Source organism: Solea senegalensis, linkage group LG11 (assembly GCF_019176455.1).
Source record: "Solea senegalensis isolate Sse05_10M linkage group LG11, IFAPA_SoseM_1, whole genome shotgun sequence".
Taxonomy (NCBI): Eukaryota; Metazoa; Chordata; class Actinopteri; order Pleuronectiformes; family Soleidae; genus Solea; species Solea senegalensis.
The window spans coordinates 23,033,911-23,046,630 of NC_058031.1; the positions used below are offsets into that span (position 1 = coordinate 23,033,911).

Here is a 12,720-nt window from a genome sequence, read left to right on the forward strand (position 1 = left end):
ATGTTTATATACATATATGACACAACAAGATAATTAGATGCTCTTATTTTGAAAAGAAAAGTAAAGAAAAGCCCTCTCAGTTGCTGGGATTAAGCTTCTGTTTAGTGGCCTCAGATTAAAGGTTTACATATTAACTGGAATGCTGAAAGACTCTTGTGTTACACTTATTTTATAACAGTCAACAGGGTTTACAGAACTTGCAGGGCTCTAACAAGGCCACTGGAGGGCAGCAGGGCCTCAGTTGTGAACATTTCAGAGACCACAGAAGAGCAAAGTTGGATTTCTCTGGTTTCTTCATGTACAAACACGTTCCACTTTTTAATCTGCACATACAACGTTCTTTATCCTCGTCCGGTGAGGTTCTATGGTGTCATTTGAGATCAGGTATCTCCAGGTACATGGACATGAGGGACACCAGCTTCAGTGTATAATTTGCCTTTGTCTTCATTGGACACCTTTTCTTGAATGGAAACTGAAGTTTGTGTCATTTTAATAAACCACTCACTCTCCCACACCAAACTCCATTGAGAAAATCATCGATTTTACATCACAGCACGTAGGAGATGTTGATTCACTGCTGCTAACATTAGTAACCCCCCCCCATGTTAACATTTGGTAAAAACCAAAAAATCTAACAGGATGAACTAATTTTACCTGGTAGCATTAGCTGCTAATAGGCTAACGGTATAAACAGTTAAATCAAACTTCATCAATAGGCCCATTTTTTACTGAAATAAACTGCTTTATTTATATTAACATGCATTTCACAACAATCATTATTATATTTTACATGTGTTTTGTGTTTTTATTGTTAAGAACCATCAAGTCCAAGGCCCTATAGCCAAGGAAGGCCTTAGCCTTGATTATAAAAATAGACTTCTGTCCTAATTACAGCATATTCACTTTCAAGCCCAACTGTTTACACAATATTTCCTATTTTTTAAATGATGAATGATGTTAGAAGATGTAATTTAAAGAACCAATGGTCAATAATTGGTATTATTTGAATTTGAAAATCTCAAAATAATGAATAACATTTATTATATATTTTTTAGAATGTAATGTTTGAATCCACTGGCCATAAACCTAAGCCACTCCGACATAGAGTTATTGAAGTTCATGGTTTCATAGCCCTGATTCCAGACCCCAAAACCCCTTACCCTTAAAATAAATGGATAAAAAACACACACACACATAGGGTTAATATTTGTTTAAGGATGTGTTTAAAAGTGAGTTTTGGCAGTTTCTCTGAAAAAATTCATTACAATTTACATGAAGATTTGAATATCTTTACAATATATATAAGTTAGACTTCATACAATTATCTGTAACTTCCACACTGACTGGTTTTCAAAAAACCCTTCACCCAATTCTTTAAATAAAAACATCACAACAAATGAAAATAAAACTTTGAAGACATAATGACTTTGACATAATGGAGATATTTTCACTTCTTTTTGATGCATCACTCGGAGAAGATTAGTCACAATCGTTCCATAAAGAGTCAAACATTGTTCCATAAAGTGATCAATAATGAAGAAACACTGTACAAATAAACACTCTGCAAAAACATGTCACCACACAGTAAACAAAACAAATCTAGATTTTTTTTAAACTGGAACAAAAACAAGATGGCTCTACTCCGCAAATATCATAAAATAATTAAAATCCCTGACGTTTTTTATTTCTGAAGGTGAGCCAAAATTGTTGAATGTCAAATATTGGTTGACAAAAATGGTCCAAGTCACGTCTCAGACTGAATACTGACATCATCCTTTAATCTGATCCTTTAATCTAATCCTGCTATTCACTAAAGTTTCTCTGTATTTTATAGATATTTTCTTTAAGTGGATTCACATCTGTTGCCAATAAACAGTCCAGAAAATTTTAATTTCAGATAAAAACAGCTACAGAACATAAAGTAGTTACTACAGTATGAATTCTATTTATAATTATGACAATAAAAGCTGAGGATTTAGACTTTAAATCTAGTCTTTATAAAAAATGTTCATGAACCTTTTTTTTGCCAAATTATTCGGGTTCCATTTGGAACCCATTAATATTATATTATATTATATTATATTATATTATATATATATATATATATATATATATATGTATCCATATATATATATATATATATATATACATATATATATATATATATATATATATATATATAATATAATATAATATAATATAATATTAATGGGTTATTAATGTGTATATATATATATATATACACACATATATATATGTATAGATATATATATATATATATATATATATATATATATATATATATATATATATATGCAGAAACAGCAAAAGTTTTTGTCTGTGCTGTGAATTTTTTTAGTCTTGAAAGTCAACACCACCAGATTGATCATCAGTTACACATCACTCATCTCCTTTATCCACCTGCGGTATTTGATAATCTGAGTGTAAATACCAGGTTTGTTCCTGCGAGCGCATCCGTCGCCCCAGCTCACCACACCAGCTATGAAGACACGCCCACTGAGGGCGGTGACTGACAGTGGACCACCAGAGTCACCCTGAAAGAAGACAATTATAATAGTGATCAGATCACCTGTGATTCATGTGGTCACATGTGATTCACCAGGTCACCTGTGATTCATGTGGTCACATGTGATTCATCTGGTCACATGTGACTCATCAGTTTACCTGTGATTCATCATGTCACCTGTGATTCATCAGGTCACCCGTGATTCATCAGGTCACATGTGACTCATCAGTTTACCTGTGATTCATCAGGTCACATGTGAGTCATCATGTCATATGTGATTCATCATGTCATATGTGATTCACCAGGTCACCTGTGATTCACCAGGTCACCTGTGATTCATCATGTCACCTGTAATTCATCATGTCATATGTGATTCACCAGGTCACCTGTGATTCACCAGGTCACCTGTGATTCATGTGGTCAGCTGTGATTCATGTGGTCACCTGTGATTCATCAGGTCACCTGGGATTCATCAGGTCACCTGGGATTCATCAGTTCACCTGTGATTCATCATCAAATGGGATAAATGTGCACATATGTCAGTTTGAATGTGACGAGTGATGTGATTGGCTGTTACCTGACAGGCGTCCACGCCCCCTTTCAGAACTCCAGCACAGATCATGTTGTCGCTGACGTCGTCGTCCATCAGTTTCTTACAAACTGTGCTGTTGATGATTCGAACCTCAGCTTTCTGCAGGACAGAGGCCGTGGAGCCTGAAAGACAACATGACAGAGTGAATTCATGCTCAGTGTGTGATTACTGCTGCACATTCATTCATTCATTCATTCATTCATTCAAATAAAACAATAATAATAACTTCATGTTCAGGAGTCCATTGTTATCCTTCAGATTATAATTCTATCCGTGGCTTTGCGGCCATGCACAAAAACCGTGCACAAACCTCTTGAAATCGTGTGTGGAGGTCAGGTCTGGTAAAAGTAAGATATTGGCATAGCGCCCCCTAAGGTGAAAACAGAGGCAAAACTGAGTTCCACCGAATTTCCCAAAACCTGGTGGGAAGATGTTTTAGACCAAGCCATTTTGAACTTTGGCGTCCATTTTGGCGATTTGCACACTACATAAATGAGCAAACCCGTCTGAGCGACATAAAAAAGTGCGCCAATTGGTACTAGACACATCAAAGGCAAAAGGATTTGCAGATTCAAAAGGGCGTGGCCACAGCAACCAGGAAAAAACAGGAAGTGCCCTGTAACTTTGGCATACATTGCCTGATTGACATCAAATTTGATACGTGACACAAGAGACTAACCCCGAACACGTCTACGGACACAAACCAGAAAATCGGCCGTTTTACATTTAGCTGCCATTTCGCCACAAAACAGGAAGTGACGTACAATGATCTGTTGCCTCGAAACATCATACGGGACCTGCTCACCTCCCTCTCGCGTGGCGCCCCAGCCGGTCACCCACGCCTCCTGACCTGCAGGGAAGTCGTGGGCAGGTGACGGCAGACAGATGGGCCAGATGTTCTGGTTCAGCGACACTTCCTGGTCCAGCTCCATCAGAGCGATGTCGTTGTTGTATCTCAGAGGGTTGTAGTCGTCGTGGGCAATGATTCGCTTAATGTTCCTCTTCACCGTCCACTCATTGGTCAGACTTTGCACATGTAGACCCAGCATGGCCTCCCATTGGCCGGCCTGAGAGTACCTGCACGTAGAGTGACAACAAATATCTCTTGTGATTTTATCTGTTAACACTTTCAAATGATATTTTCAGTTTAGAACGATAACTGTGACTTTATTATTATCAGAGATCAGGATCTACTTGTTTGGCCCGTTGTCTTGGACGCAGTGAGCGGCCGTCAGCAGCCAGCGGCGACTCAACACCGACGCTCCACACACGTGACCCGTGCCTTTGATGTGGAGGCTGACCTGCCACGGCCACTCCCCCTCCCGCGATGTCTGCCCGCCCACAATACGCGAGCTCCGGTACGGCCTGGACCCACACTCTGTAAAGGATAAGGATATATGTTACGCCCCGGCCTTGGGGAAACCTGAGCGCATCCAAACTGATGTTTGCACAGGTCGTGTCCGAGTTACACTGTAAAACACACACTGTAAAACTGTGTGTGTACGTACCACAGTGGGCCTCGTCAGATCCGTCATCACAGTCTTGCTCGTCGTCACACTCTGGGTTGAGTTTACTGATGCAGTGTCCGTTTGTGCAGCGGAAGTTGAATTCAGAACACGTCTGCAGAACCAGAGCTTAACAACAACAAACACACGGTCAGGAAACAAACATCAGTGAGCACGCGTTACTGCCCCCTGATGGTGAACAACAATATGAGCATGTTACATTTTTCACACTTGGACTCGTCGGATCCGTCAGAACAGTCGTCTTTCCCGTTACACCTGAGCTTCTCTGGGATGCACTTCCTGTTTCTGCAAGAAAACTCTCCTGGTTTACACTTTTCTAGGGAAAAAAAAAGACAAAAGCAAACGTCTTCACTTCCATGTTCAAGAAATGAACGTTCTTTGCTTTAACGCTGATGAACGCACCACAGTCTTCCTCGTCCGTGTTGTCTCCACAGTCGTCGGACCCGTCACACTCCCACAACTTTGGTTTACAGCGTCCATTTTTACACTTCATCTGAGACGCATCGCACTCTGAGGACAACAAACAAACACACAAACGAGTCACGACAACGTGTCTCGTCTCTGTCTGTGGCTCCAATGTCACGTCATCTTTTCAAACTCATGTTTCTGTTCAGGAAACGTAAATTCATGGAAAACAATAGTAACGAGGACTGCACGCAGTCATGACAGGGCCCAGCAGTCCCCTCACTTTGAACCCGCAAAACCTTTCGACAACTTTTCACCTTTGATGTGTCTCACTCATTTACGTAGGGTGCAAATCGCCAAAATCGACGCCAAGATTCCAAATGGCCGACTTCCTGTTGAGTTGAGGCCATGGCTACAGTCGACTTGATTGTTTGTCTTGGTCTATAACATCTTCCCACCAAGTTTCAGGAAATTCGGTGTAACTAGGTGTATGCCAAAGTCATAGGGCACTTCCTGTTTCGTGGCAAATGGTCGAAAATTTGACAAAACTCCAATGGTTGCCATGGCCACGCTGTTTTTGAATCTGCAAAACCTTTCAAAAATGTTTCGCTTTTGATGTGTCTAGTACAAATTGGCGTGTTTTTTTTTTTTAATGTCGCTACGACAAATGCGCATTTACGTAGGGTGCAAATCGCCAAAAATGGACGGCAAAATTCCAAATGGCCGACTTCCTGTTGACTTGAGGCCATGGCTACAGTCGATTTTATTGTTTGTCTTGGTCTATAACATCTTCCCATCAAGTTTCGGGAAATTTGGTGGAAGTTAGTTTTGCCTCCGTTTTCACCTTAGGGGGCGCTATGCCAATATCTTATTTTCACCAGACCTGACCTCCACGCTCACAATATCATTTTGGTTAAAGAGCTTCTACAAACTTGTGTATTAATCATTCCAGCCAGAACACTAGGTGGCGCTGTAGGTTTGGACTCACTGCAGCCGTCTTCATCGCTGTCGTCTCCGCAGTCGTTCCAGCCGTCACATCTCAGAGTGGTGTTGATGCACAGGTTGTTGCTGCACTGGAAGTTTCCGGGACAAGCTGAGCAACGACAACAACAACCACAACAAGGCAGTCAGCGACAGGAAATGATGATGATGTCACAGGTTTACAAAATGAAGTTCAGCCGTACGGTTGTTGGGGACGAAGGCTTCGTACTCGGCGGTGAAACCCTGGTCCACGTAAGACGAGTCCGAGTTAAACTTAATGGTCATCTTGTTGCTTCTGCTGGTGATGACCGTGTTTTTTAACTTGCTTCCACACAATCTGCAAGACAATGGCAAGATGTGATTTAAACTGTGTCCACGTTTGAGATTAGAGACAAATAATCTGTGATTCAACATGAACGTCGTTCATACTCAAAACCAATTATTCTGTTTCTTCGTCACTAAGATACGGAAGAGTATGAAACAAAGAAAGAAAGAAAATAGCAGGAATTCTGAGATTAAAGAAAAAAGTCAGAGAAAGTGGGGGTGGTCTCACTCTAAAGTGGGTGTGGTCTCACTAACACTTTGTTACACATTTTTCTTCAAACTGTAAAAGCAGGAATTCTGACCTTTGATTGTCAATGTCGACATAATCCTCAGGACACGGGACACTGTGATTTCCCAGCTGAAACTTGTTGAACTGAACCTTTATGAACTTGTCTTCTGGGACCTGAAAAAGACAAATTCAATGTTTTTCATCGTAGCCTCATTCAGACCTAATCTGTCCTTTGTGGATTAACCTCCGTCCTCTGTGGATTAACCTCCATCCTCTGTGGATTAACCTCAATCCTCTCGGTGGATTAACCTCCGTCCTCTCGATGGATTAACCTCAATCCTCTCAGTGGATTAACCTCCGTCTTTGGTGGATTAACCTCCGTCCTCGGTGGATTAACCTCATCCTCTTGGTGCAATTAACCTCCGTCCTCTGTGGATTAACCTCCGTCCTCTGTGGATGGATTAACCTCCGTCCTCTTGTGTATCCGTATTAACCTCCGTGGATTAACCTCCGTCCTCTTGTGTATTAACCTCCGTCCTCTCGATGGATTAACCTCAATCCTCTCGGTGGATTAACCTCCGTCTTTGGTGGATTAACCTCCGTCCTCGGTGGATTAACCAACGTCCTCTTGGTGCATTAACCTCTGTCCTCGGTGGATTAACCTCCAGTGTTGGTCCACAGTGTTTTATTAAGCCCAAAGTCAACACAGGCGTCTATCAGGGAATTTTAAATTCTTCTGTCCTTCTGCCGATGAGCTTTATGGACATGCTGATTTCATTTTCCAGAAGGACTTGGCACACTCTGTCCACTCTGTCCACTCATACACTACACTGTAAGTGTCCTGACCTGAACCCCAGGTCAAGAGGAAGATGAGACACCAGAGCAAACAGTGCAGACGAGTGTCCACACTGTCCAAACCAGCTCAGTGTCTCAGTAAGGACAAGGACACTCAGAATGGACACATTATTACACAGGAAATATTATTTTGTTCCCTTAGTGGACAAATAAAGTGACTGACATTTATTGCAGCTCCCCCCTGAGGACAGACAGGGTAACACTCATGGACTCACCTGGATGTCCCACACACACGTGGTTCGAGGAGGATAGTTAGAGGGAAAGAACGGAGAAGAGACAGATCCTTTGTCCTCTCTCAGTGTCCCTCCACACTCTGGACACAAAGAGACATTAAAAAAAAACATGTTTCACTTTAGAGTAACACAGTGAAAATGTGATGTGTGTGTGTGTGTGTGCATGTGTGCGTGTCTGTGTGTGTGTGCGTGTGTGACTGTGTCTGTGTGCGTGACTGTGTGTGTGTCTGTGTGGGGTTGTGTGTCTGTGTGTGTGTGTGGTTGTGTGTCTGTGCGTGTGCGTGTCTGTGTGTGTGTGCGTGTGTGTGCAGTGCCGGATTAAATAAATGTACCATACTAGACAGACTGTATTTTTTGGGCCCCCCTCCATCGATGTTATTTATGAATTGAAATCTGAAACTTACCAAAGTTACGAATAAAAGTTAATTCACATTTTACATAGCGTAGTCTTTGGTTACGAGTTGGTTCTTTGTGTTCTTTCCCTAAGGGGATTAATAAAAACTAACTTTAACTTCAACTTTATGCCAAGATAAGTCATGTGTCGACGCAAGATCAGCTTGGAAAGGCTCAGGGCGAAGGTGGTTTACAGCGAACCCCCGCCCGGACCTCGCCGCGGACATTTGCACTCGCTGCAGCTACTCCCGCCCACCTGTCCCCAGCGCGACTGTCGATTGGAGCAGACTGTCCTCAGAACGCCCTGACAGCGTCGCGTCATCAGGACGAGGAGCGTCCTGAGGAGCTTGTATGCCTTTGCGTTAATCCGGCACTGTGCGTGTGCATGTGCATGTGCGTGTTGTCCTACTTTGTTCGCTCACAGCCAGTTGTGAGTAGTTTGCTCTGAATCCTGGAAAGTTCCTCTCTTCACTGGTGACGAGAGTCAACAACATGACGTTTCCAGAGGACAGAAAGGACAGGGAGTTGTGAGGGTAGCCACACTGTCTGAGGAGAGGACACAAACACACACTGTCTGAGGAGAGGACACAAATACACACTGTCTGAGGAGAGGACACAAACACACACTGTCTGAGGAGAAGACACAAATACACACTGTCTGAGGAGAGGACACAAACACAAAGACACACGTCTGAGGAGAGGACACAAAGGAGGACACACAGGAGAGGACACAAACACACAACGTCTGAGGAGAGGACACAAACACACACTGCCTGAGGAGAGGACACAAAGACACAGATGATGGACGGACAGTGGGACACTCACTCGGTGAGAGCGCGCTGTTCTATTGCAGCCAGAGAGTCGTAGAGTTTGATGAAGTCCTGCTCACAGTCGTCCTCCAGGATCAGAGTGTGGAAGTCCAGCTTGATCCTGTGACCCGGATCGGCCCGGAGTCTCCACTGAAGGTAGACGTTTGGTGGATAAGAGGAGTCTGGAAAACCCGGAGAGCGGAGGACTCCCGCGTCTCTGACGTGGACGTCAAAGGACTTTTTCACTGAAAAAAAAAAAAAGACAATTAATGTCAAGAATGAAAACAAAAAATTGTAATAAAAATAAGAATGATAATAATATTAATGTAAGCAATAACAATAATAATGATAATATTATAATAATAATGATAATATTATAATAATAATGATAATAACAATGATAATAATAATAATATCTCACCAAATAAGGATTTCCTCGTCATTCGTGGATCTATAGCTGTGAAGAGATTATTCAAAAGATTCAATATTTAAAGCAAACGCACTTTTACAAAACACAAACCAAGTGTCTGTAAACGATTCCATAGCGATGGCTCAATGGACAGGAAGACAGAATTTTTCTGAGATTAAAGTCAGAATTCTCAGATTAATGTCGGAATTCTCATAATTAAATCAGAATTCTGAGATTATAGTCAGAGTTGAAATGTCATAATTCTAGATTCAAACTGGGAATTATGAGAAAGAAAAGTCAGAATTCTCAGATTCAAGTCGGAATTCTCAGATTCAAGTCGGAATTCTCAGATTAAAGTTAGAATTCTCACATTGAAATCAGAATTTTGAGATTAAAGTCAGAATTCTAAAAGGAAATGTCAGAATTCTCAGATTTAAACTGGAATTATGAGAAAGAAATTTGGAACTCTGAGATTAAAGTAAAAGTCAGAATTCTGACTTTCATCTCAGAATTCATGCTGTTTGGCACTAATACTCTTCTGTATGAACACATGAATCATGTTGATATTCCAGTTTAGTTTAGTTCAGTTGAGTCCAGACCTCGCGAGACGACGCTCCTCACACTCAGAGCGTCCGCGGGTTTCAGCAGAAGTCGTCCCTGTCGACTTCCTGTTGCTGCCGGAGGATCCAGCGACTCTATGGCTCCGTCCAGAGAATTCTGCTGAGTCACAGGAACCTCGAACTCTGACTGGTAATAAGCCACGAGGCCGTCACCGCCGCCGTCTGCTTCACTGCCACATCACAGCACAAACATCACAAACATCGCCATCGTCATGTGACTCGCCGTCGTCATGTGACTCGTACCTGAACGCCTGCACCGTGGAGCCCGTGAAGTACTTGGCCAACACAGAATCTTTAGAGTAAATCAGCTTCAGCTGAAAGAGACAAAGGTCACAAAGGTCACAAAGGTCAAGCGTGGAGTGGAGAAATACTTCATAATAATCATTTCATGTACTCACCTGCCGTAGAACCAGAGCAGACAGCTCGGTGAACTGTGGACTGTCGGGATCTTCGTACTCCGGCAGGAAACGCCGCTCGTCGATTCCCATGGCGCCGATGTAAACTTTCTTCACTCGGACGTCGCTGCGCACTGAGCGAGAGGGAGAGGTCAAAGGTCAGACGCTCACAAGACAGCAGACATGTGAACATAAAAAAACAAACAATAAATTCACTTTTATAGAAAAACATCAAACATGTTTGTGGGTTTAACACAGAATTTAAAACATTTTCACAGATAGAGTTTAATTCTAATCCCACATTAAAGGGTTTATTGTTAGTTTAAGTTTAAACTTAACCAGGAAGGAGACGTCTGTCTCAGGGGACATTTAAGGGGAAAGTTAAGCATAAGGGGAAGTGTAAGGGTAAACTTAAGGGTTAGGGTAAGGATAGGGTTATGGGTAAGTGTTGGGTTAAGGGTAAGTGTAAGGTTAAGGGTAAGGGCTGTGACATCATTCATTTCTTGACACAACATCTGGGCAGAACTTTTTTTCCTGTGTGTTGATTGGCCCGAAATGTGACGTGGGCGTGGTTAATAGAGAAATGTTGTTGCTATGACGACGTCACAGGACAATGAAAATGAGCAGAACCGATGTAGAGTTTGGACAGAACTTGACTTCGGGGTCAGGGGTCATCGTGAAGTCGGCCATGTCGTCAGAGAAATGTGTGTAAATAAAGTTTTGTGGAGCTCACAGTGAAAGTGCCACACGAGCAGACCAGTGATCAGAGCCAGAGCTGCAGCGGCCAGAACCAGACCCAGACCCAGAACCAGCTTCTTCCTGCGGCCAGAGTTCTTCTCCAGCTGTTTGGTGTCAGGAGCCGGAAGAAACTGCAGCGTCGTGTCCCACTCACTGTCCTACACACACACACACACACACACACACACACACGCACACACACACACACACACCACATACACACACACACACACACACACACACACACACACAGACACAAACAGTTTAGACCTGGTTTTGTTGTAATTTAGCTGAACTGAGCCTTTACGCACAAGTGAAATGAAATGGGAAAGTTGAGTCCAAGTGAGCGAGTGAGTGAGTGAGTGAGTGAGTGAACAGGAATGTCTTTGTGCCATGTCCTGTTTGTCATGATTCAAGCATAGAGACAAAGACTCCGCCCTCTTTCATCTTTCACAATAAAACTGAGTTCATGGATTAATGGAAGAACACGCTGATGCTAAAATGCTAATGATACATGATTGTACTGATGACATCAGAATTCTCAATTAATCTCAGAATTCTGATTTTACTCTCAGAAATCTTTAACTCAATTATTTTTTTTATTTTTTTTTTACACAAATACTTTCCCGTATGATGCATTATCACTCAGCAAAAGTCTGTAGGTCAAAGGTCACAAACAGGTGGACCAGGGTCCAGACCTGGACTGAGGTAGCAGCAGTAGTAAGTCCATGCGTTAAACAGTAGATATAGTATATACATATATATATATACATAAATGTGTATATACGTATATATATACACACATATTACCACGTTCATCGGTTCAAACAATTGTACGCAAGTATAAACACCATGGGAATGTCCAGCCATCATACCGCTCAGGAAGGAGACAGGTTCTGTGTCCCAGAGGTGAACGTGCTTTGGTCTGAAATGTGCACATCAACCCAAGAACAAACGCATAAGACATTGTGAAGACGGTGGCTGAAGCTGGTAATTCACTGTGGTCATTATCCACAGTGACTACTACGACCAACAGAAACATAAAAAAGACAGATTACAGTTTGCAAATGTGAGAAAAATAGCATGTGTCTTTTTATATAGTTTTTGTAAACTTCTGGTTTCAACTGTACATGTACATATACATATATATATATATATATATATATATATATATATATATATATATATATATATATATATATATATATATATATATATATATAATATATATATATACAAAACAGAACCAAAAATAAATAATAAACCAAAAACAGAATAAAGGTTACAATCATTTCAAATTCTTTAAAATCATGAAATGATATTATATTCTAACTTATTTTATTCATCACGTTACATTGTTTCCAGAATCACTTTGAGTTTCTGTTTGTTAAATTCGGGCGATACTGAGCTGTGACGTCACCGACAGGTACAACACTCACCTGCCTCGGACTGAACTTTTGTCCCGAGTCCAGAAAATCCATGATGTCCAAAGTGAAGCGCGAAGTCCCGCGTGATTTTAGTTGTTTGTTTGTTTGTGTCTGAACAGGTAAACAAAGAGAGCGAGACACAGGGAGACACGGGGGGGAGGGAGAGAGAGAGAGAGAGAGAGTGGTGTCTGTCTCTTTTTTAAAAGGAAAAAAAAAACAACAAACACTGAGCCGAACGTGCGCGTGCAGGCCCGGTA

The 12,720-nt window shown here is 41.7% G+C and overlaps 1 protein-coding gene across 1 annotated transcript; it reads right to left on the bottom strand.

Annotated features, from left to right (window-relative positions):
* Positions 1-2,279: 2,279 nt before the first annotated feature.
* On the bottom strand, positions 2,280-12,603 carry LOC122776619 (suppressor of tumorigenicity 14 protein homolog). The gene is made up of 19 exons (XM_044037232.1): positions 12,476-12,603; positions 11,032-11,194; positions 10,302-10,432; positions 10,147-10,217; positions 9,883-10,073; positions 9,296-9,331; positions 8,891-9,119; positions 8,475-8,611; positions 7,655-7,752; positions 6,658-6,758; positions 6,235-6,368; positions 6,039-6,143; positions 5,048-5,155; positions 4,845-4,961; positions 4,628-4,753; positions 4,314-4,497; positions 3,925-4,196; positions 3,105-3,241; positions 2,280-2,555 (listed from the first exon to the last, which is right to left on the bottom strand). The coding sequence occupies exons 1-19, from the start codon at positions 12,515-12,517 to the stop codon at positions 2,394-2,396; spliced, it is 2,544 nt and encodes an 847-aa protein (XP_043893167.1). The 5' UTR covers positions 12,518-12,603; the 3' UTR covers positions 2,280-2,393.
* Positions 12,604-12,720: the final 117 nt, after the last annotated feature.

What these genes read in the sequence shown, in the direction of transcription:
- LOC122776619 (XM_044037232.1), bottom strand. Translation starts at nt 12,517, where the DNA reads ATGGATTTTCTGGACTCGGGACAAAAGTTCAGTCCGAGGCAG. An exon ending in GACGAGGAAATCCTTATTTG is followed by an intron (nt 9,120 to 9,295) that starts GTGAGATATTAT and finishes TTTTTTTTTCAG; the next exon opens with TGAAAAAGTCCTTTGACGTC. An exon ending in CGTGTGTGTGGGACATCCAG is followed by an intron (nt 6,759 to 7,654) that starts GTGAGTCCATGA and finishes TGTCTTTTTCAG; the next exon opens with GTCCCAGAAGACAAGTTCAT.